Here is a 26,328-nt window from a genome sequence, read left to right as displayed (position 1 = left end):
GAGAAGGGACCTGTGGTTCTGCTAGTTTTGTAAGAGATAGTGCATACAGTTACCAATAACATTTATACAAGTGTGTATCTTAAATTTTCCTTAATGTTTCTGATTGGGAAAATACCATAGACAAAATAAAGACAAAAGATACCCATACTTTTAGAAGTAAATAATTTTGATTATTTAGTGTGCATCTTTTCAGATCCTTTATACAAAGTTATTTTATAGTTTTCAGTTTCAGAAGTTAGCAAATTCTCCCCTAAGAAAGCATTTAAAAATAAATCTGTTGGTTAATATAATCAAATCATTTTCCTCATGTGATCTCTGCTTTTTAAATATGCATGGTTTAGTTGAATATCAAAGTAATGGCAATGTACTTATTTTGTGGTTCTTAATTAGTTCCATAATTAACATACTCAACACTTACTGCACATTTAAAATCATCAGTGAGAATATAATCCTGGCATTATTGAAAGTAGAGCCCCTAGGTCATATGAATATAAACTATATGGTTCATATATTCAGAATGTGTAAAGTGAGGTTTTATTTCCTTTATGGATGGTTCCTCCCAACCCTTTGATTGGAGGGTCCCCTAAAGCAAGAAGACAGTGACGGTGTTTTTGTATTTTGTTTTTGTTTTCCTTTTTACAGCTCAACCTACAGCATATGGAAGTTCCTCAGTTAGGGGTGAAATTGGAGATGCAGCTGTTGGCCTACATCACAACCACAGCAACGCTGGATCTGAGGTTTATCTGTGACCTGCACTACGGCTTGCAACACCAGATCCTTAATTCACTGAGCAAGGCCAGGGTCAGATCCACTTCCTCACAGGCACTGTCAGGTTCTCAACCCACTGAGCCACAGTGGGAACTCCAACAGTAAAAGTTTTATTTAATGCTTATAGTAAGGAAATAATTTACAAGTCTAACAAAATACTATTTTGATGAAGTGAAGCATTTGTCTGAACTTAACACAGTATGTATTCAGGCTTCTAGTCTCACATCAGAATGTAGGGTCCATACTCAACATTTGAAGAATCTCTTGCCTAGGTATTTAAAACTTAGGGTTCTAAACACATGAAAGGGTATTAATATAGTAGTACAGTCAAAAAGGTTAACTTGATGAATGAATTACTCTCTATAAAGCTGCTAAGTTTGGAAATAAGGTTTCTTGAGACAGGAACAAGAATTGAAATGAGAAGTAGTTATCAAAAACACTTGAAATATAATACCTTGGAAATATAATACCTCATTGGTGTTATCTTTATTTTGTGCAGCCATTGCCAAAATCTAAAAAAACCTCTAGCAAAGGCAACAAAAAAGAACGGAATAGTTCTGGAATGGCCAGGAAAGCTAAGCGAACCAAATGTCCTGAAATTCTTTCGGATGAATCCAGCAGCGATGAAGACGAGAAGAAAAATAAGGAAGAGTCTTCAGATGAGGAAGATAAAGAAAGTGAAGAGGAGGTAAAATGTTGGGGATTTTTTTCTCTATCCATGGGCAGAGTTAAATACTCTTTTTTTATTGTTGTTATTTCCCCAGTACAATTTTTTTTCCCTACTGTACAGCATGGTGACCCAGTTACACGATACATGTACACGTTCTGTTTTCTCACATTATCATGTTCCATCATCAGTGACTAGACATAGTTCCCATCGTTACACCGCAGGATCTCATTGCTAATCCATTCCAAAGACAGTAGTTTGCATCTGTTAACCCCAGGCTCCCAATCCATCCCTCTCCTTCCCTCTCCCCCTTGGCAACCACAAGTTTATTCTCCAAGTCCATGATTTTCTTTTCTGTGGAAATATTCTTTTTTTTTTTTTTTTTTTTTTTCTTTTTTTGGTCTTTTTGCCATTTCTTGGGCCGCTCCTGCGGCATATGGAGATTCCCAGGCTAGGGGTGGAATCAGAGCTGTAGCTGCCAGCCTACACCAGAGCCACAGCAACGCCAAATCCGAGCCACATCTGCAACCTACACCACAGCTCACGGCAACGCCAGATCGTTAACCCACTGAGCAAGGGCAGGGGTCGAACCCACAACCTCATGGTTCCTAGTCGGATCCGTTAACCACTGCGCCACGACGGGAACTCCTTTTTTTTTTTTTTTTTTTTTTTTGGTCTTTTTGCCATATTCTTGATAAATAATAGTTGTAGCCAGAAAGCATAGATTGAAGCAACTGTATCTGTACCATATTGGTGATTGTTAATTCTGAAGACAGAAATGATTATGTATAAACCCTTCCTTTCTCTTGAGGAGCTTTTAGTTTTATTGCCATGCCAGAGTGTAAGATTTAGAAAAGAATGAGGATGGTTGGACTGGATTTGAGCTGGACCTTGTAGCCTGGCGTAGGTAAGTGGTGGGGAAGGGGTTATGTCCTGATGGGAACACAAAGAAGGAAATTTTTTGAGAATTTCTTTGTAGTATGTTAGTATTTTTTAAGATTGACTTGAACCAGTTTATTCTGTTTTTTGTAGAAAGCTAAGGGATTTAAGGACCAGCATTTTTTTTTTCCCCTCAGCACAGGGATTGTATAATGAGAATAGAAGCATTTGAAGTTTGTTTATTTATTTATTTATTTTGCTTTTTTTTAGGGCCACACTTGAGGCATATGGAGGTTCCCAGGCTAGGTGTCTAATCGGAGCTACAGCTGCTGGCCTACATCACAGCCACAGCAACATGAGATCCGAGCCACGTCTGCGACCTACACCACAGCTCACGGCAATGCCAGATCCTTAACCCACTGAGCGAGGCCAGGGATTGAACCCGCAACCTCATGGTTTCTGGTCAGATTGGTTTCCATTGAGCCGTGACAGGAACTCTTTTTTTTTTTTTTTTCCTTTGAAGTTTATTTTCTTTGTGGGCAAATTTTGTATTTCTTGGAATTGCCTGCCAGTTTTTTTTTAACTTGGTAGTATTCATGAAATGTTGAGAATATTTAGCTTCCAAAGTGAACCTTGAGGGAGAGCTGCTGAACCATTCAAGGGTTTGACTTTACCCTCTCCTTAACGCCTTAATGCGTATGTTCAGTCAGGTAGGTGAGGGAGAGTGGGTACAAGGAGATGATTTCCTGTTATTGTTAAATAGTGTTTTGGTGCCCCCTTTAATGGTCAGAACTTGCCGTGTAAACTGGTTGATCCCCCTTGTCTCACTTAAGGACTTGATTAATGTGGCTTGGCATTTTGGGCTAAGATGATTTGTTGCTGTGCAGGTCTGTCTTGTGCATTGCAGACTGCCCACTAGATGCCAGTAGCACACCTCCTCCCCCAGCCTCCAGTTGTGGAAAACAAGTCTCTAGATGTTGGCAAAAATCACCTTTAGTTGATAACTACTGAATTATAATGAAGATGTGGTGAACTCTGGTTTTATATGTATACATTTTCTGTTACATTTGTCTTTCTGTGTTTAAAATCCATGCTTGTTTTAGTGGCAAAATTTATAAAGACTTTTTAAAGCTAAGTATGAAATGCATCTTAACTTTAAAAAGGATATTATAGATCTAGCAAGTGTTTCATAATTAGTATCTTAGTATATATTTGATGTGACAGAAGATGAGTAATCTGAGCATTAAGGTTTTTATGGAATAGATTTTAAGAACATGTAGGAGGAAAATGTGTTTGTTTATATGTGAATATGTAATAGTAGCAATTTTGCAGTAATAGATTTCTTCATTCAAGAAATTTTTTGGCTATCTACTATGTGTATTGGCTGTGTTTCCCAAAACCTTTTTGTTTTTTTTTGTTTTTTGTTTTTTTTTTTAGGGCTGCACCCATGGCAAATGGAGGTTCCCAGGCTAGGGGTCAAATCAGAGCTGTAGCTGCAGGTCTATGCCACAGCCACAGCAACATGGGATCCAAGCTGTGTCTGCAACCTACACCACAGCTCATGGCAATGCAAGATCCTTAACCCACAGAGTGAGGCCTGGGATCAAACCTGCATCCTCATGGATGCTAGTCAGATTCGTTTCCACTGAGCCATTTTGGGAACACCCTGCCCCAAAACCTTTTTAAGGGCAGATTTAAAGCATAAAAAGTTCTGATAGAACATAAACATCTCATTTTTTTCATAGAGGCTATATGATTATGAGCATGGCCTTTTTAAACTATCTGGGTTCATATCCCAGCTGTACTCTGATTATCACTGTATGACCTTGGGCAAGTTACTCGTAAGCTCTATTAACCCACTTTCCCATCTGTAAAACAGGGATAATAATAGTACCAGCCTCAGAGGATTGTTTTAAGTGGCTTTATTTAAAGCATTTAGAGGGGTCCTAAAAAGACAAATAATAAAATAATATTTTTTAAAGTATTTTAAACAGTAAAATTAAAGCACTTAGAGCAGTGCTTGGTACAAGTAACTACATAGATATTAGCTGCTGCTCTTACTCTTAAGATAACTTTTTATCACATGTAAGATTTCTAAATGCAGTTTTACAGTCATTACTAAGGTGGAGGCTAAAAAAGTGAGGATATTTTACACTCATTTTCTTATTTGCTTCTCAGATTGCCCCAGTGTTATAAATAGAGTTAGTTGATGTCTGTGAATATAGATGACCCCTGATTTATAACCTTACTGGTTCTTGGATAATGATCACAAGTGGAACCATCCCACTACACATTAAAGCCTCTCTTTCTCCATTGCTGTAAATGAGGATCTTTTGCCAGAAAGCCAGGTTAAATGATGATAATCCGGGGAGTTCCCATTGTGGCTCAGTAGTGACGAACCACAAGGATGCGGGTTCAGTCCCTGGCCTCACTCTGAGGGTTGAGGATCCAGCTTTTCTGTGAGCTGTGGTGTAGGTCGCAGATGCTGTTTGGACCTGGCATTGCTGTGGCTGTGGCGTATACCAGCAGCTGCAGCTCTGATTCTGCCCTTAGCCTGGGAACTTGCATATACTGCAAATGTGGCCCTCTGAAAAAGAAAAAGAGAAAGACAGAAAATAAATCCATGGAGGAAAAACCAAAAATGCATTTATAGACATTAAGTATATAAAGACACTCAATATAAAATCTGTACCATAATGCTTTATTTTCTGCTTTGGTTTTTCTGTTTGGGCTGATACTGACAGACTTCATAAAATAAATATAATGCCAATAAAGTCTGAACTGAGAAATCTTTCTTTTTTCCTGATAAGTCACCATCCAACAAATAGAGGTATTCTTCTTTTCTCTAAAGACCCTTTCAAATTTAGGGCTATCCTCCTCAAAACTTTTGCTGATTCCATTACTGTGGAAGTCTCAGGTTGCCTTTGAAAGGTAAGTGCTAGCAGAAGGGACAGTATTTCTGTAGTATCTTTGTTTTTTACTGACTCTGTTTTTTCGAATACTCAGTTAAGTGGCAGCCTTGTTAGGGACTTCTAGATGAAGGTATTTTTGGTCAGTGCTATGAAAGGTCCTGTTTTCTAAGAGGCCATACAAAAGAGATGTAGATAGGTTGAAAATATTAAGGATTGCTTGCAGATGGGACTTTTTTGCAGATTTTTTTCAGGGGAAATTACTAGGTTAATATTATTTATTTCCTAAAATGAAATTTTCCTTCATAGATAAGACTTCTCCCTGTTAAGGACAGCTTCTTGTTCAGTTTTAGATTCTTAGAGTAAATAACTGTGAACTTGTGTGTTTCCTCTGTAAATTGAGACCTTTGGACTAAAAAATCTGTATTGCTGAAGTCAGAAATCCAGATTAAGTTACAATTGTTCATTAGCCAGTCAGATTGAATATTATTTACCTGCTACTTTTCATATTTACCTATTAAGTCATTTACAAGATGTATTCACGACATGTTAGCCAGTAATTGCTAAGGTACTTTGTTTAAGGGTCTCTGTACCTCTGTCTCTATGATACGTAGCCAAGGGTTGAACAGCAGTTTTTAATGCTCTATTTGTTTAGAATTAATTCAAATGATAAGGTGCTCTTGGGTAATAATTCCTTTAAAAAAAGAGCTGCTTTAAACTTCTTAATTGTCTTGGCTCTTGGATATTTGCTGACTTAGGGCAGTGGAAGAAGAGTAATTTGGAGCCAGGAAGAACTGGTACATCAAGTTTTTTTAAAATGAGAGAATAGAGGTTTAATTATTTTCTATAAAAGAAAGGAAAAGCCGTGCTCCCCACATTGAAGAACACATTTCTGATCTTTTAGACCCTTAAAAACTAGCCTAATACTTGTGCAGGTTTTGTCTTCTCGTCTTGTTGTAACACATGCTGTATCTTTAGGAAAGTGTAAAACTAGGTTTTTACTTCATGAGCATTGACTTTATTTGAATGTTCTGAAATACGTCATGAATGTCTTCAGCTCTAAATACTTAAAAACCCTACCAGTAATGTCCAAACAAGCGATTCTGTTTCTTTGATGACAAGAAGTCCACACACAGACAGTTCTGGGCCAGTACAGTGGTTCAGGAAAGGTATCGAGGGTTTGGGGACATCTCTTCCTGAGCCTCCGTATTTGCATGTGACATTTAACCTTAGATCTTACCTACAGGCCTTGTATCCCTGTACCAGACAGAGAAGAGCACAGGGCTTTCTTCTTGTGATGTTTGGCTTTTTTTGTTTTATTTTTCTTGAGAGGGATAACTTTTACCAAAGATCTCCATGTTTGTCCCATTGGCCAGTACTTTGTTACCCGGTCACCTCTAGTTGCAGGGGAAGCTGGCAAACCCCTAGTGACAGATTGTCTTCCTCTATAGGAAGAAGGCAGATAAAAAGTGGGATGTTGATTGGACCATTTGAGGAATTATTTGGTAGTGGTGGGATGGTGAATGTGAAAGTTTTCTTAGTCCTTAGTTGTATTCTAAAAAATAAGAATTCCCCCATCTCAATTTGATCAAAGGAAATACAGAATTACATAAAGTATTAAAATCTTTTGTTGGAAGGCAAAGTTGAATAATTACCACAATAAAATCTATTTAAGCTCATTTTCATAATCTTGTGAAATGAAGCAAAGCTTGCACATTCTTTACTCTTGGCACTTTCAAGTTTTCTCAGCCAAGTTGTTGAAAGAATAGTGTATTTTAAGCTAATATTTATTTTGTTCATCTGTTCACCCAGTACAACCTTTCTGCTGTGAGGACAGGATTCTGGCTCTGTGACAGGCGTCTTTTTTGGAGACCCTCCTTCAAGAGCCCTGCTGCCTATAAAAGATAGGTAAGCCTTCTCCCAAGATTTTTTTTTGCCTTCCTTCAAAAAGTGCTTGTGTCATTCACCTGATTCAGTACCTTCATGGTTATCCGACACATGGAAAATCTGCTTCAATTTTTAAAAAGTTCACATTATTACAGTACATGATACAATTTTTAGATTATAGTACATTGTACTGTCTGAAATTAATGGCAGCTGTCAGTTTTATCTCTTTTCCTGTAGCACATCAAAAATACCTACAATACCGGATGGTCCTGAATAAATCACAGCATATTCAGAAATGTAAGCCAGAATCATAGAAATAAATTCCGTAACAATTTGGAAACTGGCTCTTCTTTTTTTAGTATTAATATTATTATCATTTTATTTTGAACATAAAGCTATAGAACCTAAATCATGTGACAGAAAAGTAAATACTTAAATACATTAAAAAAAAAGACTCACAGAAAGTATCACATGGCAAAAGAAGTAAAGAACAGGTGCGGGAGTTGGTTGATGGTGTGGCACTGGAGATGACAGAGTGGTTGCAGAGCTGTTGCGCCCCTGGGTTCAGTGAGTGCTGAGGTGGCTCCTACAAGTGCAGATACAGGAGCAGTAGTAGTTGCAGGTTCAATCAGCAGGCATACTAGTTCTTACCCTGGTTCTTGGTCTCCTGTAGCACCAGCTGCATGTTCTCTCCTGAGGGATGGTAAATCTTCCTTGGGCTTTATGTCTACTATAGGAACAGGTGCAGGTTCTACCTGCAGGAGAAACTGGCTTTTTCTATGTATGTATTTATTTTCTTTTTCCATCTAATTTTTTCCTATATGTTTTGCTAAAAGGTTAAAAGTCTTGCCTCCTAATTTGATTAAATAACAGAGGTGTTAACTATCATGAGTACTTCCAACATTTTTCCTTCATAATGCCACATAATATGTTTAATTGCTGAAATATTCAGAATATTTTAAAGGATATTTAAAATAAGGGACTAGGAGTTCCCATCGTGGCGCAGTGGTTAACGAATCCGACTGGGAACCATGAGGTTGCGGGTTCGGTCCCTGCCCTTGCTCAGTGGGTTAACGATCTGGTGTTGCCATGAGCTGTGGTGTAGGTCGCAGACGCGGCTCGGATCCCACGTTGCTGTGGCTCTGGCATAGGCCGGTGGCTATAGCTCCGATTAGACCCCTAGCCTGGGAACCTCCACATGCTGCGGGAGCGGCCCAAGAAATAGCAAAAAGACAAAAAAATAAATAAAATAAGGGACTAGCACTTGGTTTTTAATGTAATCATTTTCATTGCTCAGTTCAATAAATTAGAACTGTGCTATAAATGCTGTTGGGGTTACAGAAGTTATTTTCTACTCCAATACCACTTGAATGATGAAAATCTCTGTTGGAGAGAGATGGAAGAAGTACTGATTGAAATTGAAATTGACCTTGGAAATAGAGTTGGATGTGTGAACAGACATAGGGAGTAGGAAAGTACTTTGACAGACACGCTTGCTTATGATTAGGTAGTTTGTCCAGAAGTAAAGCTGTGGGAGATGTAGCTAGAGCAACCAGTGTTGAAGCCAGGCTGTAGAGAACCCACATGCTTGGCCGTTGTGTGACTAACAACCTTTGGGGATAGAAGCATCATTCTTGTTTCAAAATGATCATTTTATTCTTCCTGAACGTTTTGCTATGTGGGGAAAAAAGGACATGGCCTTTGTCTTCCAGGAACTGACAGTCAACCAGGAGAGAAGTACCATTCTTTCAATAAGCATGTTTTGGTACATTGAGCACCTACTCTGTGCCGTGTACTTTTCACATCTTGCATCTCATTTTGACTCCATGAGAGAGGATGAAATTTCTTCATTTTTGTGCTTTGAGGGTGTAGTAAATATCCAACTTTCCAGAGCTTCTCATTCATATACTTGTGTCTTCAGCTCTACGTCCAAATCTGATCCTAGGCAATAGCTTTAGGAATGTTGTTAGTATGAGCATATAACCAGTTCTGCGTGTAAAAATTTAAAACTAAAAGCTGTTTATGTAAGTATCCTTGATTTATTTTTGCTTTTACCTTTTCTTTATATATCTCTAATCATTCCTAATCTAGACCAGGAGTTGGCAAAACTGTTGCCTGTGTGCCAGATCCAGCCTGTGGTCTGTTTTTGTATAGCCTGGAAGCTAAGAATGGTTCTTCCATTTTTTAAATATTTGTAAAGAAAAGATGAATGTGCAACAGTGACCACATGAGCCAGAAGAGGCTAAAATATTTACTATCTGGCATTTTATGGAAAAGGCTTGATGACAGATCTATATCTTACATTTCTCTCATTTTACCTGGCTCCTAGGTGAGTTAAGCTGTGGGGCTTTTTAAAAATACGTAGGTCCCCAGGCTCCACCTTGGATGATTTGATCTAATAGTCTTTTTTTTTCCTCTTTCTCTTAAATGTACAACCTATATATAGATGAGTTGTGCCAGTAGACAGTGATATTAAATATCAGGAAGTTTGGCTAATAGGGAAAAAAATGTTTGCCTTAGCAAGCAGTGATTCTAATGATAGATCTGTAAAGGTTATCTAGTCTCCAAGGATCTTTTCCTATCTCAGTTTTCGAAATAATTACATAGAAACTTCTAAAAGTGCCACTTCCAAACTCTTCAGTGGAGATCAAAAAAACAAATCAGATAGGGTCTTTAGGGTCTTTTTGTTAAGCTGTTCAATCTAGTTGGCGGGAGGGGAGAGGTTAAAGATTAAGGGGAAAAAAGTACAGGAAAATAGCACTTAAGAGCCCAGAAAGTGGTTTGGTCCCTTAATGTAGAAGCTCAAATGGAGTATTTACCTCTTTCTTAGGGGTAGGTAAGCAACAAAGATCCAGACAGAGAAACTTCAAAGGAGGTAACAGTTTGATCTGAGCCTTAAAAGATAAATGGGAGAGTTTAGCATAATGAAAGAAAAAAATTAGAAAACTACAAAACTGGATTCTGCCGAGGCCCATATTAGCTAAAAAAATTTTTTTTCCCCTAGAGAAATGATCCTAGAGCCCATACCTTTGGAGGTGAGGGCCAGAAATAGCCCTGATCCCTAGTTAGGTTGTCCTTTTCTGCCAACATTTTTTATTCTTTGTTACTGTTAGTAACGTTTGCATGTAATGGAAAAGGAGTTGAATTTAACAGTATAATAAGTAGGTTATGATGTAATTGACTTGCTGCACTAGTTTAGTTCAGTAGTTTCACTCTGGCTTAAATAGGTGTATTAGTCATTTCTATAAGCAACTAATGCAGTAGGAGGCATGCTGGACTTAAGGTCTTGCTGCTTACTAGCTGTAAGACATTGGCTTATAAGTTTGCAGATATATTTTCCTCATTTGTGAAATAGACTACTCGGATTTATTTATTTGCTTTGTTTTTTAGCTCATATGAGATGGTGTATGTGAAAGCAGTGCTACGCAAATACCTTTTTTCTCCCTTCTAATTGCATTTTTAACCATGTCCTGGGTCAGAGTATTGGTGAACCAGATCCTGCAAATGATACAAAGGTGAACATGGCAAGAAAAATTTAAGTGCCTCCCATATGGCAAACACTCTTGTGGTTGCCAGGGACAGGTAGAGCTAAGTTAGATAGTCTCATGTCTCTTCTCATGGAGACTGTCAGCTGTGCCCTTAAGAAACAGAGTGTACTGGGAGAACAGACATGTAAATAACTTCAGTTTAATAAGTGCTTTCTTTGGTGCTTCGCATGTATTTGCTGATTTATCCTCATAAAAAATTCTGCACTGTGGCCATAGTTCATTCAATTTGCAATGTCTCTAAGGCATCATTTTAATGTAGATTGAAAAATGTACCCCTAAATCTAAGATAAGATGTGGGGGTGTTAAATTTAGCAAGGTCTGGTATTACTACCTCCATTTTACAGATGGGGAATCAGGCACAGGGAAAGACAAGTGATTTGCCTGAGAATGCAAAAATTAGTCACTGGTAGAGTCAGGATTTGAACCAGCAAGTTTGGCCCTAAAAACCTATGTTCTTTTTCACTGCTTCAGAATATCTGCCATGAAGCAGGATAAATGAATGGTAGGTCACGGGACTATAGAATAATCAAATTGGTGCTATTATGAAAGATTTGGAGGAGATGATTGCTAAATTGTGTTTAGAATCATGAATGCAATTTTCCTAAAGAGCATAAGGGGAATAAAAGTACTGAAAAGTTAATGTAAAATTTAAGTAGGTATGGTTTAACTTCTCAGCTCTCCCAGGGCCCCTTTTCATTACTTCCAAAATACCAGATTACCTTATTTGCCTTAACTCCCAAAAATTGTTTTGCGTATTGCATATCAAGGTCTGTCCTTGAGATACTTTGTTTTCCAAAGTTAGGTCTTCTACCTATACCTAATATCTTCAGGGCAGCTGAAGTGATTCTTAGCACCTGCAAGGCTAAAGCACATGATGTGAGTTAGTTATCTGATTGCTTCCCTGTGTAACATTAAATCTATAGGTATGAGTTTCTACAGAATTTATTTATTTTACTATTCAGCTTTCACTGTTTCCCCAGGCCCACACTTAATGGTATAAAAGATACTTTACTGAATTCCTACCTTAACTTCATCTCAAAGTAATTTGTAATTATTTATTAAAGATGAGTGAAATACAGTATAAATAACATAATTTATTATTATGGGGGTTTGGATGTTTGTGAGGACTGGGAGGTTTGTGAGTTAGCCCTGTTTACCAGAATGTAATGAAATACGCATGATGTATCATGGTTAACGCAAGTGTCATTGTGTTTATATCTTATTGTTATTATTGTGCTTAGCTTTTATTTTAATTTTTTTGCTATTTTAGGGCCATACCCTTGGCATATGGAGGTTCCCAGGCTAGGGGTCAAATCAGAACTGTAGCCACCGGCCTACACCACAGCCACAGCAACTTGGGATCCTAGCTGTGTCTGCAACCTACACCATAGCTCAAGGCAATGCTGGATCCTTAACCTACTGAGTGAGGCCAGGGATCAAACCCACATCCTCATGGATCCTAGTCAGGTTCGTTAACTGCTGAGCTGAGAAGGGAACTCCTCTGCTTAGCTTTTAAAGAAAACTTTTAAGTTATTGGAAGATAATAGATGCCTATAATGAAAGAAATTTTTTTTACTAAAGGAAGCACTCATATTAGTAATGAGAGCTAATATTTATTGTTTCCTATGTGCCTAGCACCATTAAAAGTACTTTTTTACTTTTAATATATTAACCCCCCCACAAGGCCACTAATTATCTCTCTCATTTTGTAAACGAGGAAACTAGCAACTAAAGATGTGTTGGAGCTAAGCAGCTTGCTTCTAGAACACATACTCTTTTTTTTTTTTTTTTTTTGGCTTTTTAGGGCCGCACTTGCGGCACATGGAGGTTCCTAGGCTAGGGGTCAAATTGGAGCTGCTGCCCAGCCTACACCACAGCCATGGCAACATGGGATCTAAGCTGAGCTACAGCCTACACCACAGCTCACAGTAGTGCCGGATCCTTAACCCACTGATTGAGGCCAGCATGAGCATCCTCATGGATACTAGTCAGGTTTGTTTCTGCTGAGCCACAATGGGAACTCCTCCAGAGCCCACTCTCTTACCTATTTGGTTGTATCTTCTATAGCACTTGTGACAATATGTTTGCATACTGTTTTGTTAATATTTAATAGGCTAGTTGTCCATTTAAAAATCTGTAGAACACTATTCCTGTCAAGATTAAATATAGAAGGGGAGTTCCCGTGTCGTGGTGCAGTGGTTAACGAATCCAACTAGGAACCATGAGGTTTCGGGTTCAGTCCCTGGCCTCGCTCAGTGGGTTAAGGATCCAGCATTGCCTTGAGCTGTGGTGTAGGTTGCAGACACAGCTCGGATCCCGTGTTGCTGTGGCTGTGGTGTAGGCCGGTGGCTACGGCTCCGATTTGCCCCCTAGCCTGGGAATCTCCATATGCTGCGGGAGCGGCCCTAGAAAAAGGCCAAAAAAAGGGACAAAAATAAATAAATAAATAAATAAATAAAGAAGGAAGCATAGTTTCAGTTCTTTATCTAGTAGTAACATTTTATGAAGATGGCTTAATTATTCTTTATCACTGCAGATTTTTTTTTTCAAATTATTATCACTCTCAATTTGCAGGTTTAAAAGTGGCACCATATTGTTATTAATAGCCTTAATGCCCTGGCCTTTAAAGGCTCTGGAGGTATTTTAATTATCTGATTCTGGAGTTCCTGTCATGGCTCAGTGGTTAATAAATCCAATTAGGAACCATGAGGTTGTGGGTTCAATTCCTGACCTCGCTCAGTGGGTCAAAGATCCGGCGTTGCTGTGAGCTGTGGTGTAGGTTGCAGACGCAGCTCTGCTCCCACGTTGCAGTGGCTCTAGAGTAGATTAGACTCTACCCTGGGAACCTCCATATGCCGCGGGTGTGGCCCTAGAAAAGACACACAAAAAATCTGATTCTGATTATCTGATTTGAATAGGGATCAAGTAATAATACTTAAAACATTATTGCTATCCCTTCCTCGCTCATTCCCCCCAACCCTTTCGGTAATAAGTTTCTTATGTGCATGACCTACAGGTCCGGATTTTACGAACCTTTAAGTGAAGAATGCTTCTGTAATAGTGATAATTTTATTGTGTGTATTAAGAGCATCAGCAGAACTTGGGGATGTTTACGTATTCCTTTTCAGAGCCTAATGTGGTGCTTATGAAGTAGGTGGACGCTTAATAAAACTTGGTTCAAGTTAGTGATAGAAAACTAATGAACCATTCATTGATGCCCTTCTGGCAACCCCCACTATCTGGAACACCTCTGAGAATTAAGAAGAAAGTATAAATGGCCTCTAAATAGCAAAAATCCATAGGTAAGTTCATAGACTTTTAGAAGCACGTTGGCCCCTGCACATTCTTAAATGCATTTTTAGTAGCAGTTAAACTAGGTAGGTTAGCTGCTTCCTGGCCAGCATTATATTACTGAGGTTATGCAGGGTAATATCAGACTTTGCATAGGGGATGGCAGTGTAGCAAGAGGAAAGACACACTAAAATCCAATGAACTACACTTAGAAATAGCTTTGAGCCAACCTAACTTTAGAGCAGATTGCTCTGGATAGTTTAGTTTTCTTTTAAGTTGAACACAATGTCTGTCTTTGTGGGGGAAAAAACATATTTTGATGATAATCAGAAATTAATAAGAGTATAAAACATTTGGAGAAACATTCTATCAAAAGTGAGTAGTATTTTTAGTGTATAAATATGAGACTTGAAGTTATCTTGGGACGCTTGCCTTGTATAGAATACTTTTTAACCTTTAAGAATGTCGAAGGAGTTCCCTTGTGGCTCATAGGGTTAAGGATCCATCGTTGTCACTGCAGCAGCTTGGGTCGCTGCTGTGGCGTGGGTTTACTCCTTGGCCTGGGAACTTGCGCATGCCATGGATGCTGCCAAAAAAAAAAAAGTTAATGAAGATTAGTATTTCCTAATTTCATAGACTACTTAAGACAAAGTACAAACTATAGTTTTTTCATTTTTAATCTGTCCATGTGTATTTGCGTTTATTAGCTATGAGTTATTGTTTAAGAATACCAATTCTGGACTCAGATCTATTTGAATCTCACTTGATTTTATTAATTACATGACAGTGGACACAACCTCTCTGTGGTTTCCTCATATTTATATAGTTAATGGCCGATTACTTTGCACTCTGCAGTATTTTAGGAGTTAGGGATGTATCAGTGAACACAGGCAGGTCAAAAAATCCTTGTTCTCATGGAACTTACCTTTTAGTTGGTTGGGATAGATTGACAATAAATAACAATATTAATGGTACCTGTATTTAGAGGTTATTGTTCAAGTTTAAGCAAGGTCTTATTATGCATATGAAGTTTTCTGTGTAGAGTATGAAATAAATGTGGGCCTCTAATTAAGTGTGGTGAGTATATTGGTCATCTCAAAAATTGGTAGTCATAATTTTTCATTGATAATATTGACTACATTAATGTTTCTGTAATATTGTTGAGGGGTGTGGAGGATTAGAGGGATGGCAGTTAATCTCTCATCACTGTATGTACTTTGATTTTTTTTCCAACAGCCACCAAAAAAGACAGCCAAAAAAGAAAAACCCAAACAGAAAGCCACTTCTAAAAGTAAAAAATCTGTAAAAAGTGCTAATGTTAAAAAGGCAGATAGCAGCACCACCAAGAAGAATCAAAACAGTTCCAAAAAAGGTACGTTGGAAATGAAACATTTTCAGCAACTATAAAGATATAACTTATGTGCCGCAACGTAGTTTTAAGCCTGTGTGAAAAATAGCTAAACTGGAGGACACTGGGGGGCAGTAGTGTCCCAGTTTTTATAATTTTTCAAAATTGACAATTCCAGTGCATGTTTTATAGGTAATGTAGAGTGGTGATTTATAATTTTTTTGATCTAATCTCCTTTGAGCTTCTGGCGAATACTTACAGAATTGTTCTGTATCTTGAATGTTAATTTATTATGTACAAATATTTATTCTCATGTAATAAAATCTTACTTTTAGAAAGTGAATCTGAAGATAGTTCAGATGATGAACCTCTCATTAAAAAGTTGAAGAAACCGCCTACAGATGAAGAGTTAAAGGAAACAGTAAAGAAGTTATTGGCCAGTGCTAACTTGGAGGAAGTCACAATGAAGCAGATTTGCAAAGAGGTGATTGGGCAGATGCTGAGATCATTTTGCTTTTATTTGATCATTCTTTCACCCATCCCTCAATTCAAAGCTAGATTCTTATGTATATTCATTCATTGAACAAATGTTTATTGAACATGTCAGTTCAATAAATATTTGCCCCATTGGAGTCATTTCATAAATAACAGTAGAATGCACACAGTGACCTTTAAGGTGATACATTCCAAACTTCATAGGAAATGTTCTCGTCCTCATCTGGAAACTATTTTTATTGATGTGTCTCTAGGTTATGTTTTTAAAAGCAGAATCTTGTGGACCCCCTTATTTTCAGTGTTACTGTGTTAAATGAGATCTTGTAGATTAGGTTTTTAGCTCAAACTTCTGTGAAGCTCTTTTGTTACTTCTCAGGAAATAAAGTGATCTAATCTTGAGTATGATTCCATAGAGATTCCATATTCTAGATCAAAACTGGAAGATTTCAAAGCCTACTTTTCATAGTAAAATGAAATTGAAATTTGAAAGGTACCAAAGGGGAAATATTCTTTAAGACATTGATTATTGTTTTGTTTCCTCATTCAGCATTCACTGAGCCTCCATCAGGCACCAGGATAGATGTTAGAGGTCGAACTGCAGAAGCCGTTACTTGGCTTCAGTGGTCTTGTGGTCTCGTGGGAAGAGACAGCTGTGTAGTCACTGGAGTATTGTGTGTGAGAGCTGTGTTATAAGAGTGTGGAGGTGCCACTACCCACAGGACAGAGTACCTGCTTGGGACTAGGAGGTGGGGATCTGAAAAGGCGTCTTGGAGCTCCAGCATTCATACTGTTAAAGACTGTTGACACATCCACATAAAATAATGACTATGAGGAATAGTCATTAGTTTAATTTGGCTGAAGACTAGAGTTGGAAGGAATTCTTCGCAGAAGTTAGGAAAGAACACTGAAAGTTTCCAGATTTTACATATGACTTGTTAAAGAATTTGATTTTCTTCGGGAGGCTAATGGGGAATTGGGAGTCTGAGTAGGTTATTGAGAGCTGTTTGGCAGGGACATAACACCATCAGATTTTTTTTTTTTTTTAAGAGTCATCCTAGACACATCAAGAAGAACAGACTGGTAAAATAGGAGATGAGAGGCAAGAGAAACCCAGTTTACATCATAATCAGAGTTACAGGTTTACTATAGTCCAAGTTTGAAGTCAGGAGAGCCTAGTCACAGGTTGCTTCCTTGTGGGTAGGAAGGAAGGGCTTGGGTGCATTAATCAGAGTAGGGGATAGAACCAAAAGAAGCCTTAGTTTTTGAGGAATCGAGTTTTGCTCTAGACATTTTTAGATGGGGTTCTTGAAACATACAAGTGGGAAAAATTGTGAACAGTATAATTCTACAGGTAGGAGAGAAACCTAGACCAGCCTGTTCCTGGAAGTAAACCAGAAGTATAGGTGAGGTGGCCCAGCGAAGAAGAGGAAGGGTGAGAAAAGCAAAGGACAGAGTCCTGGAGACCATTAACAGCATCAAATTGTTGAGAAGTAATTGCTACAAAATACAAGAAATGTAGTCAGTAGTAGAAGGCAGGCCAGAGAGAGTAGTGGTTTAAAAGCCAAGTGAGCAGAGTTTCACAAAGACAGTCAGGAAGGGGTAGTGCCAAGTAGGAAAAAGTATTTGACTTTAGACAGGACAATGGCCATGGAAAGGCAGTTCACAGGAAAGAAACATAATGACCTGTAAACATGAAAACAACCTTCCCTACTCCTGAGGAAGATAGAAATGGAAAGGAAATGTTTTTGTTTATTAGCTTTAACAAAATCTTTATAAACAGTTTTCAGGGTTGGCAAGGGTAGAGGGAAATAAACTCTCATCCTTTAAGCTGTAACAACTTGGGAGAATAATTAGGTGGTATGTTAAAATTTATTTTTATTTTTAAGATTTTCGCTTTTTCTATTCTAGTTGATTTACAGTGTTCTCTCAATTTCTGCTCTACAGCAAAGTGACTCGGTCATACGTATACACACACACACACACACACATTCTTTTTCTCACATTATCCTCCATAATGTTCCATCACAAGTGACCAGATATCATTCCCTGTGCTATACAGCAGGATCTCATTGCTCATCCACTCCAAATACAATAGTTTGTTTGCATCTATTAACCCCAAACTCCCAGTCCATCCCACTCCCTCCCCCTCTCCCTTGACAGCCACACGTCTGTTTTCCAAGTCCATGAGTTACTTTCTTTTCAGAAGATAGGCTCATTTGTGCCATGTTTTAGATTCCAGATATAAGTGATATGTGGTATTTGTCTTTTTCTTTCTGACTTAATTTCACTTAGTATGAGAATTGTTGGTTCCATCCATGCTGCTGTAAATGGCATCACTTTGTTCTTTTTTATGGTGGAGTAGTATTCCATTGAATATACCACATGTTCTTAATCCATTCATCTGTCGTTGGACATCTAGTTTGTTCACATAAGAGCCGTTTTGAAGGGTGGTAAATGCAAGAGTTATTTACCCTTGGACTGAGAATTAATAGTTGAGGGAAAGTGAATGAATTAAAGCTTCTGTTTTAGTAATGAAATTGGGGGAAGATACAAGTTGGTAAAAACTCGATTTTAAGGTCAGGGAGGGAAAGCAGAAGCATGTGTTGGGCTAAGGGACAGTGCTGGGATAGGAGAAGCTGAGGTATAGGAGCCCTAAGGGTGGGTCTCTGCAGACGTAAAGGAAACGGAACTGTTGATGAATCCAGATACGAATGAACTGGTGAGAGGAACGGGTACATCAGAAAGGGGAAGGAACTCATAGTAATGGCTTCTTGGCTGAGAGCAAGAGTGTGGGACACTGGAATAAGGGGGTGAAATTGCCACTGATGAGAATGCAAGGGGACCTGATAAGAATTCCTTGGGATTTCTAGGGAGCCTTTGACTTCGAATACCATGAACTTAAAAAGGGACCATTCTTTTCAAAGTTAACCATAGGAAAGTTGGAAGTTGGTAGTTAGACCAATTCCGGGTTGGAATTTTGCAGAGAAAGTATAATGGGCAAACAATTAGAGTAATGTAAATAAATGATTGACTCAGTTTGCAGGGTTTGGGAAACTGCAGTGTGTAGGCCATTGCAACACAACGGTACCCCTTCCTTTAAGTATTGTCCATGGCAGCTTTTATGTTACAATGGCATAGTTGGTAGCTGTGACAGAAACTGCCGCTAGAAAAACTGAAATCATTTACTGTCTAGCCCTTTATGGAAAATGTTTGCTGACCTTGAATTACACAGTAGGAGTGAAGCCAACAAGGTGTATATGGAAAGTTAGACCAGAAGTCATTCGTGAAGCCAAACAGCAGGTGTTAACTTGGGGGGGTTAGAGAGTGAAAGTTTAGGAGTAGAGGATGCAGTGATGTAACTGGATCTCAGTGATACAACTTCAGGGAAGGATTAAGCACTGGAGTTGAGACTGAAATTCATTAGAGTTCAAGCTAAGGAATCCTAAGTAGTGTTAGATGATGTAGCAGAAGAAATAAGAGGCTATCTAAAAAATATCTGACAAGTAACTTTAATATATAAAGAACTTCATGTAACTAAGATCAGTCTAGATATTTTTCTCACCCAGGTTTATTCAGCTAAAATTCCGACTTTATAAAACACTGAAGATGTTCACATGCTAGTTTATTTTCTGCTCTATATACAGTATTACTAAAAAACTACTCATTTGCTGTAGAATTCTACATGGTGAGCCACTGATTAGAATGTATTGTTTGAACTTATATATGTAGCTCTGTGTATACAACACACATTTTCTCATTATCCAGAGAGAATATTAGATTTTTTAATTTACTTTTAAGATTATTTTTCATTTTCACTGTAGGTATATGAAAGTTACCCTGCTTATGACTTAACTGAAAGAAAGGAGTTCATAAAAACAACTGTTAAAGAGGTAAATACATTCTTTTCCATCTTTGATCCTTTTTAACATAAAAGACAAATTGTGTATCAAATACTGCATATTTTTCAAAATATTCATATCATTAAGTATCTCATTTGATGCTCAGATTTCCTCAAAATAGATGGGAAAGACAGTTATTTTCATCCCCATGTTAAATTCTGAACATTAGTGACAGAACCTGGCCTCAGATGAAGCTGTGAGCTCAGTGTACACAAGTGGCTGGGCATCTCAGAGTTCACGCAACCACCTGAGCACACGCGCCTGTTCACCAGTTAAAGGCAGGAGAAGAACAGTGGTAGCTGATTTCCCCATGGTCATAGTAGTGAAATAGAAGTTAAAAAATAAAATGTTGATTGATGTGTACCAAGTGTTTTATGTTGGGTATGGAGAAATAATGTTTCTCTTTCATTACAGCTGATTTCTTGAGAAAGAGGACAAAGACAGTTGACTTGTAACCATGGATTTAAAGATCTGATTTAAACCATTATACCAGCAAAGAGAATGTATTTCCTTTTCTAAATCCTTGCAAGCGTTGTGTTGGTAGAACTTCCTGCTGACCTTTTAATCTTGAGTGTTACATAATCTGAGTTGGCTGTTTTAAATTGCATTTCTATGCAGTTTTTAGTTTAAATTTTTGCATGGCAGTAAGTGTCCGTTGCTTTTATAGTTGTATTTTGTACATTGGATTTCTTTATATAAGGTTATAGATTCTTGAACTGTAGTTTTTAGTGTGTGCTCAATATTAGCTTAAGACATACTTTTAATCAAGTAGAACAGAAACTATTATAACTGGCATTTATACATGCAGAGACTATTGCAGTATTTAGTATATGAAATATTTTGAATACACATCTGTCAGTGTGAACACTCAGTGGCAGTGTGTTCATCATATTAAAAATACACAAGCTTCAGCTGTCCAGATGACTGAACCGGAACTTTTCTCCTGCATGTGTATATATGTCAAATTGTCAGCATGACAAGAGTGACAGATGTTATTTTTGTATTTTTAAAAACAAATTTGTTGTATATAAAGTTTTTTTATTTCTTTTGTGCAGATCAATTTTTAAATTCATATAAGTAGGTATCTTTACAGTTAAAAACTATGAAATGTCAGTGTTCAGCCAGATGGTATGTCGGAGCAGAGAAAGTCAGAATTCAGTGAAGAAATCACTGAAGGAACAGAGAGTTCTCTGTTTTGCCTGGGAAGTGTCATCTATTTGTAGTTTTAGTGTTAACTCTGCGACAGTGTGTGTAGATAGATACATTTTATATTAAGGATAGACCAAAATCAACACGTTGAAACTTCAAAAATTTGGTAAAGATTGGGGTTAAGTACAAGCACATTTGGCTTATAATAATGAATTGATTTTTATTGACTGCTTTTGCCCATATAAAATCCTGCTAGAGGAAATCTGGCCACCTTATAATTATGGAAAAGTCCCCATTGTACTGCCAGAAGATGATAATATGTAGATAATGTGTAGATGTGGGTACCTGACAAAGTATTTCTCAAAAGTGATAACAGGATTATTTTTTTAAAAATTTAATGTATTCGTGGAATCAGGGGTATTAGACTTTAAATTTTGGCCAATCAGGATTCTAAATGATCAACATATGGACGGACCACTCCTGAATGAGACTAATTTTGTCTTTTAAATTTGACTGTCTTAATCAGTTTATTAAATCTCTGAATTTTAAAATAAAACATGCTGCTTATGCAAGAATTAGGCCTTTGATAAACTATTGAGTGTTTATCTTTGCATCACAGAACAGAAATATATAAAAATGATGTTGACTGTTAACAGGTATTTTCACAGGTTTGACTTGTTTCTTGATAAAGTTATTAAGACACTAGAGACAAGCTATGCTAAATACAAATGAATGGAATAAACATCTAATGAGACTTAAGAATTGGCCTTTGGTTTTAAATATTTAATTTGTTCCTAGAAACCTTGTCAATAAAAATAATAACTAAATGCCTTCGTCTTTTGCATTTGATGTCGTATTTCAGAACAGAGATTTTTAGATGTGTTTAGCCATATAGCCTATACAATTTGGAGTGCTCGTTAGTGGTACTGTATTACTTACTACATTACAAAGAAATCGTAACAGTCATTAATCTCATGACCATTTATTTGAGAGGGGATACACAGTAATGCCTGTGAACTAAAAAGTTTAAAGGGTTTGGCAGTTGAAGGGATGGTTTGGCACCTGTGAAGGGTCGTGGTAAAGTTGTATCTACTTGAGATGTGCATTTATCACTACAGTTCACAGTGTATTTGAAAAAAAGTAATTTTTATTAAGCGGTTTTACACAATTAGCTGTTCACAGTCTTGCAGTTAAAACATTGTGTATGCTCACTGCTTACTCAATTACAAACTCTTCAGACAGCAGTGAAAAACACACTCAAAGAAACCCAAGGAAAAAAATACCATGGTTCCATAATGTTGGGTGCTATCACTTGAGCTAGGAACTGAGGGTGTTTTTTTTTTAAATATGTATTTACTGTTTCCCCCTTGTTTGCTTATAGCACAGTACAAGTTTAAGTGCCCAGAAACTAAAGTAATAATTTACCGTGAACCATTTCAGCTTAAAATATTTTTGCATTTTATCACTTGACACATAATATTCTTTAAACATTTTAGTATATAACACTTTAAAGCAGAATACTTCCCAATCAGTACCAATGTCTCATCAGATAACGTACATTTTCCTGTTAACTTTGAACCCAATATACTGCTACTGGCTTTTTTTCTGATTGTATCATACTTTGATGGGAGGGAGGTATGTCTTAAGTTCAGTCTAAAGTCCACTGTGTTCTTTGCATAAAATGACTATTTCTACTAAGAAGCAGACCTTAAATTTTAAAAATACCTAATGTTCTAAAAAGTGATTTTAAAGTCATTTTGAGTCCCTTTTTTTAAGCTGACCAGTATACTGAAAGAATTATTCAAAAGACTTTTTAAAACAAAAGCACTTATCCATACTTCTGACCTGTAAACTGAAGCTTCCCGAAGTTCGTCCCTGAAAGATGAGCTTAGTTTAAATGACGTATTTTTTTGTCATGAGCAAAAAAAAAGTAAATATTTGCCGTGTTCTCAGGCTTTTAAGATATGGCTTATAAAATGTGTAATATTTATCAGGATATCTCAGATTTTTCTGCAGTTTTCCAGTGGGCCTGCCTATGGAATACTGAAAACATAATTCTATAAAAAATAGTCCTTGAGATTGAATCAGTTATTTTAAAAGATGAGGCAGTGGGGGAAGCTTTTATTAAATTATTCTGATAAGATCATTTTGCTAGTGGTTGCCAAAATTAAGGCTGTTCAAAATGTACCATCTGTCCAAACATGGCTCTAAGAAAAATAGCCATATTCCATGTCTAAAATATGAAGACCACATTATCTCTCTCCCGTTCTCAATGATGCATTCATTATCTGTACTGGTAAAGGAATTGGAAATTTCACTGTTTTGCCAATGAGTACACAAATCTAAAATGTTGTATTATAAAAGATACCTGAATTTAAATTTCTTTTTAATAGCCAATGGGAAGAAATATGTACAATATAAAATAGTCTAGAAGATTCATTTACTTTTTGACTGAAGAGTTGGTACTGTATCCAAAAAGGAAAGATTTCTAAGTTTTAAGTAAACGCTTAATATTGGAGCTATATAAAAATCTTAAGGCTCATTGGCAAAGATACTGATAAATTGTCATAGAAGAAAAGTACATGGCTTTATCTTACGATTGCTGCCTGGTTTCTCAGTGTGAAAGTTGGTCAGCTAAAAAAAATGTCAAATTTAAAGGGAATCTCCAACCATGGAAGAATCATACCAAGGTCTTTAAGGTTCTATTCTGCCTTATTCTGAAATCCAGAAGATTTATTAGCACTAGTCAGACCTGTGGAAAATGCAATTAAATATAAGTGCTTGTAAAAGGATTGTGGGGGGGGGAGGAGGCTAGTGCCTTCAGAGTGGTAAAATGGGTTTACGTTACCATGCCTGCCACTAGAAACATTTCAGTTTTGCTACCCAGTGAAGGTTTTTGTTTGATTTGACGAAAGTGAGGTTTAACATGCTTTTCAAACTTTCCGTTTGCGGTACAGAAGAAAGCTGGGTCCAGACATTCTGTTTAAAATGCTGCAATCTTGCTTGCTTCTCGAACACCACTCAAATATGCCCCTGTAACAGTTTGTGGGAAATGCCTGTTTGTTGCCTGTTTAAAAAAAAAGGAAAAAAAAAAAGTGTATAATTGAGATCATGTATAAGGAGTTCAAATGAAAAAATCAAAAGCTTCTCTGACCCCCTGAATATAAAGATTGGTGCCGCTCCTGTGTGCTCATATTAACACTCAACTCACCCATTCATAGCACTTGAACTTTGCTGGTTTGTCTCACCATGTTTCACCAAACTCATTCTTCACAGGAGTCGGTGCTCCTATGAAGTTTTTTGTGGCATTAATTAATATTATTTATGTGTGCCAGGTACTGGAATTAGGAATAATGAGTAAAACATAGTCCGTTCCCAGGAGACAAGTAATCAAAGTTAAAAGCAGTGATAAATGAAACGAGCACAAAAAGTGAACCACAATTCATCTCCGGCTGGAGTTTTGCTAGATGGGTGTAAATGAGAGGATAGAGCTGAGTTACTCTAAGGATGGACCAGTTCAACAGGAAAGGAGACGAGAGGAATGAGGACTGTCAGGGGGAGAACTTCAACTTGTCTAGGAGGCTGTAGTGGGAACAGAATAAGCAAACCAGAAGGATGGGAAAGCAGGAGACGAATTCATGACTGTAGGGGAGGTAATAAGGACAAGGTCTGGGAAGCAGTGAAGGAAAAGAGTAGCTGTAAAGGAAAGGAGTATAGGTTACATCATGAAAAGCGAGGATAAGAAAGAATACCTCGTGAACTAATACACGTTGCATGTCACCTAAACTGATGGCTGGGACGGAGTGGAAAACATCCACGTGCCAAAGACTCTAGTAAATGGAGGAATGGTCAGGAGGTCAGTAGGAATACAATTACTCGGGGTGGGGGGGCAGTGGCAGAGTGACAGAAACTTCAAAGAAACGGATTTTATAAGAAGAGGTAACAACTATATCAAAGCATCAAAGTCAAAAAGCTTCTTGACCCTGCTCATGATCCTTCACACACCTGAGCCTAACAGGACCGTCTCTTAGAAGTGGCTCACAGTTGTTGCCTGGCAGCCACTGGGCTCTATTCCTACAGAGCTGGCTCTTCAGAGGCCAAGGAGGAACCAAAGATCACTGGTTTTAAAATGATACTCTTTTGTAATCAAAAATCCCAAAGAGTGAAAAATAAATATACTATTTTATTTATTTGTCTTTTTTTAGGGCTGTAGGTGTGGCATATGGAGGTTACCAGGCTAGGGCTTGAATCTGAGCTGTTGCTGCCCACCTACATCACAGCAACACAGGATCCAAGCTGTGTCTGTGACCTACACCACAGCTCACAGCAACGCTGGATCCTTATAACCCAGTGAGCAAGGGCCAGGGATTGATCCCGCGTCCTCATGGATGCTAGTCGGGTTAACTGCTGAGCCATGATGGGAACTCCTATACTATTTTAGATGAATCTAGGACAGCTGTGTAGTCCCCAACTACAATATACAATGTATATTAGAATATAAAAAGTCTTCCTACCCTCAAGTAGAATAAAAAGACAAACAACAGCAAAGGAAATTAGATTGTTAATTCAAGACCTCCAATATATGAAACAGGAGATCCAGAAATGAAAAGTTGTGAGAAGAAAATGAGTAAGAAAATCTAGGATAAAGGACATCAGGTCCAAGATTACAAGGAATTAAAAAAAAAAAAAAAAAAAAGCACAGAAAGGGTCAGAAATCAGTACCGGTGAGGATGTGAAGTGACTGGAACCTTTATGTGCTGTGTGCAGCGGTGTAGCTGCTGTGGAAAACACAATGGTGGCCTCAAAATAAAGATAGAATCAATGTATGATCTAGCACCACTTCTGGGTATATACCCCAAATAACAGAAAGCAGGTTCTTGAAGAGTTATTTGTACACAACAGCCAAGAAAGATGGAAGTAACTCAAGCATCCATGATAGATGAATAAACAAAAATGTTTATCATCATATATATACGATGGAGTACTATTTAGTCTTAAAAAAGGATATTCTGATATGCCACCACATGGATAAACCCTGAGGACCCTATGCTAAGTGAAATCAAATACTGTATGATTCCACTTACATGACGAAGTCCTTAAAACAAAGAGATAGAAAGCTGCCTGGTGGTTGCAGTGTCAGGGAGGAGTTGTTTAATGGGTAGAGTTTCAGTTCTGCAGTATAAAAAGTTCCTGGAGATGGATGGTAGCAATGGTTGTGTAACAATGTGGATGTATTTAAGGCCACACAACTACACACTTGGAAACTGTTAGGGTGGTAAATTTTCTGTTTTCCACAATTTAAGAAATAAATATTAAAGAGCGGGATCTAGGAAATAAAAACCCCAAGCCTGGAAAGTGGGAAGGCCAGTTCTTGCAGGATCTCTGAGAGCAGCCAGCAGAGGGAGCAGAGGGAAGATGCCAGCAAAGAGGGTGTGAAGAAACAACCTACAGGCCAGCCACAGGGACTCCACTGTGAGTGTGGAAGAGT

General features: G+C 37.7%; 2 protein-coding genes across 6 annotated transcripts in view; one reads left to right on the top strand and one right to left on the bottom strand.

Moving 5' to 3' along the window:
- The window catches only part of DEK (DEK proto-oncogene), a 33,916-nt gene extending 12,249 nt beyond the window's left edge, over positions 1-21,667 (top strand). For 3 of the 4 annotated variants that reach the window (XM_001927909.6, XM_005665607.3, XM_021100232.1), the window contains exons 7-11: positions 1,268-1,456; positions 15,186-15,321; positions 15,633-15,781; positions 19,614-19,682; positions 20,106-21,667. In XM_001927909.6, coding sequence (XP_001927944.1) covers positions 1,268-1,456; positions 15,186-15,321; positions 15,633-15,781; positions 19,614-19,682; positions 20,106-20,117 — 555 coding nt within the window. In that variant the 3' untranslated portion in view covers positions 20,118-21,667. Of the gene's footprint in view, positions 1-1,267; positions 7,132-15,185; positions 15,322-15,632; positions 15,782-19,613; positions 19,683-20,105 lie in introns of all 4 variants that reach the window. The other variant, XR_002346333.1, reaches the window with a different exon arrangement.
- KDM1B (lysine demethylase 1B) overlaps positions 20,317-26,328 on the bottom strand; it is a 56,630-nt gene continuing 50,618 nt past the window's right edge. For both annotated transcript variants that reach the window (XM_001927844.5, XM_013977460.2), the window contains exon 22: positions 20,317-23,907. In XM_001927844.5, coding sequence (XP_001927879.1) covers positions 23,824-23,907 — 84 coding nt within the window. In that variant the 3' untranslated portion in view covers positions 20,317-23,823. The remainder of the gene's footprint in view (positions 23,908-26,328) is intronic.

The sequence above is a fragment of the Sus scrofa genome, chromosome 7 (genome assembly GCF_000003025.6).
Source record: "Sus scrofa isolate TJ Tabasco breed Duroc chromosome 7, Sscrofa11.1, whole genome shotgun sequence".
In the NCBI taxonomy this organism is placed as follows: Eukaryota; Metazoa; Chordata; class Mammalia; order Artiodactyla; family Suidae; genus Sus; species Sus scrofa.
This window is presented reverse-complemented; position numbering and strand designations above follow the sequence as displayed.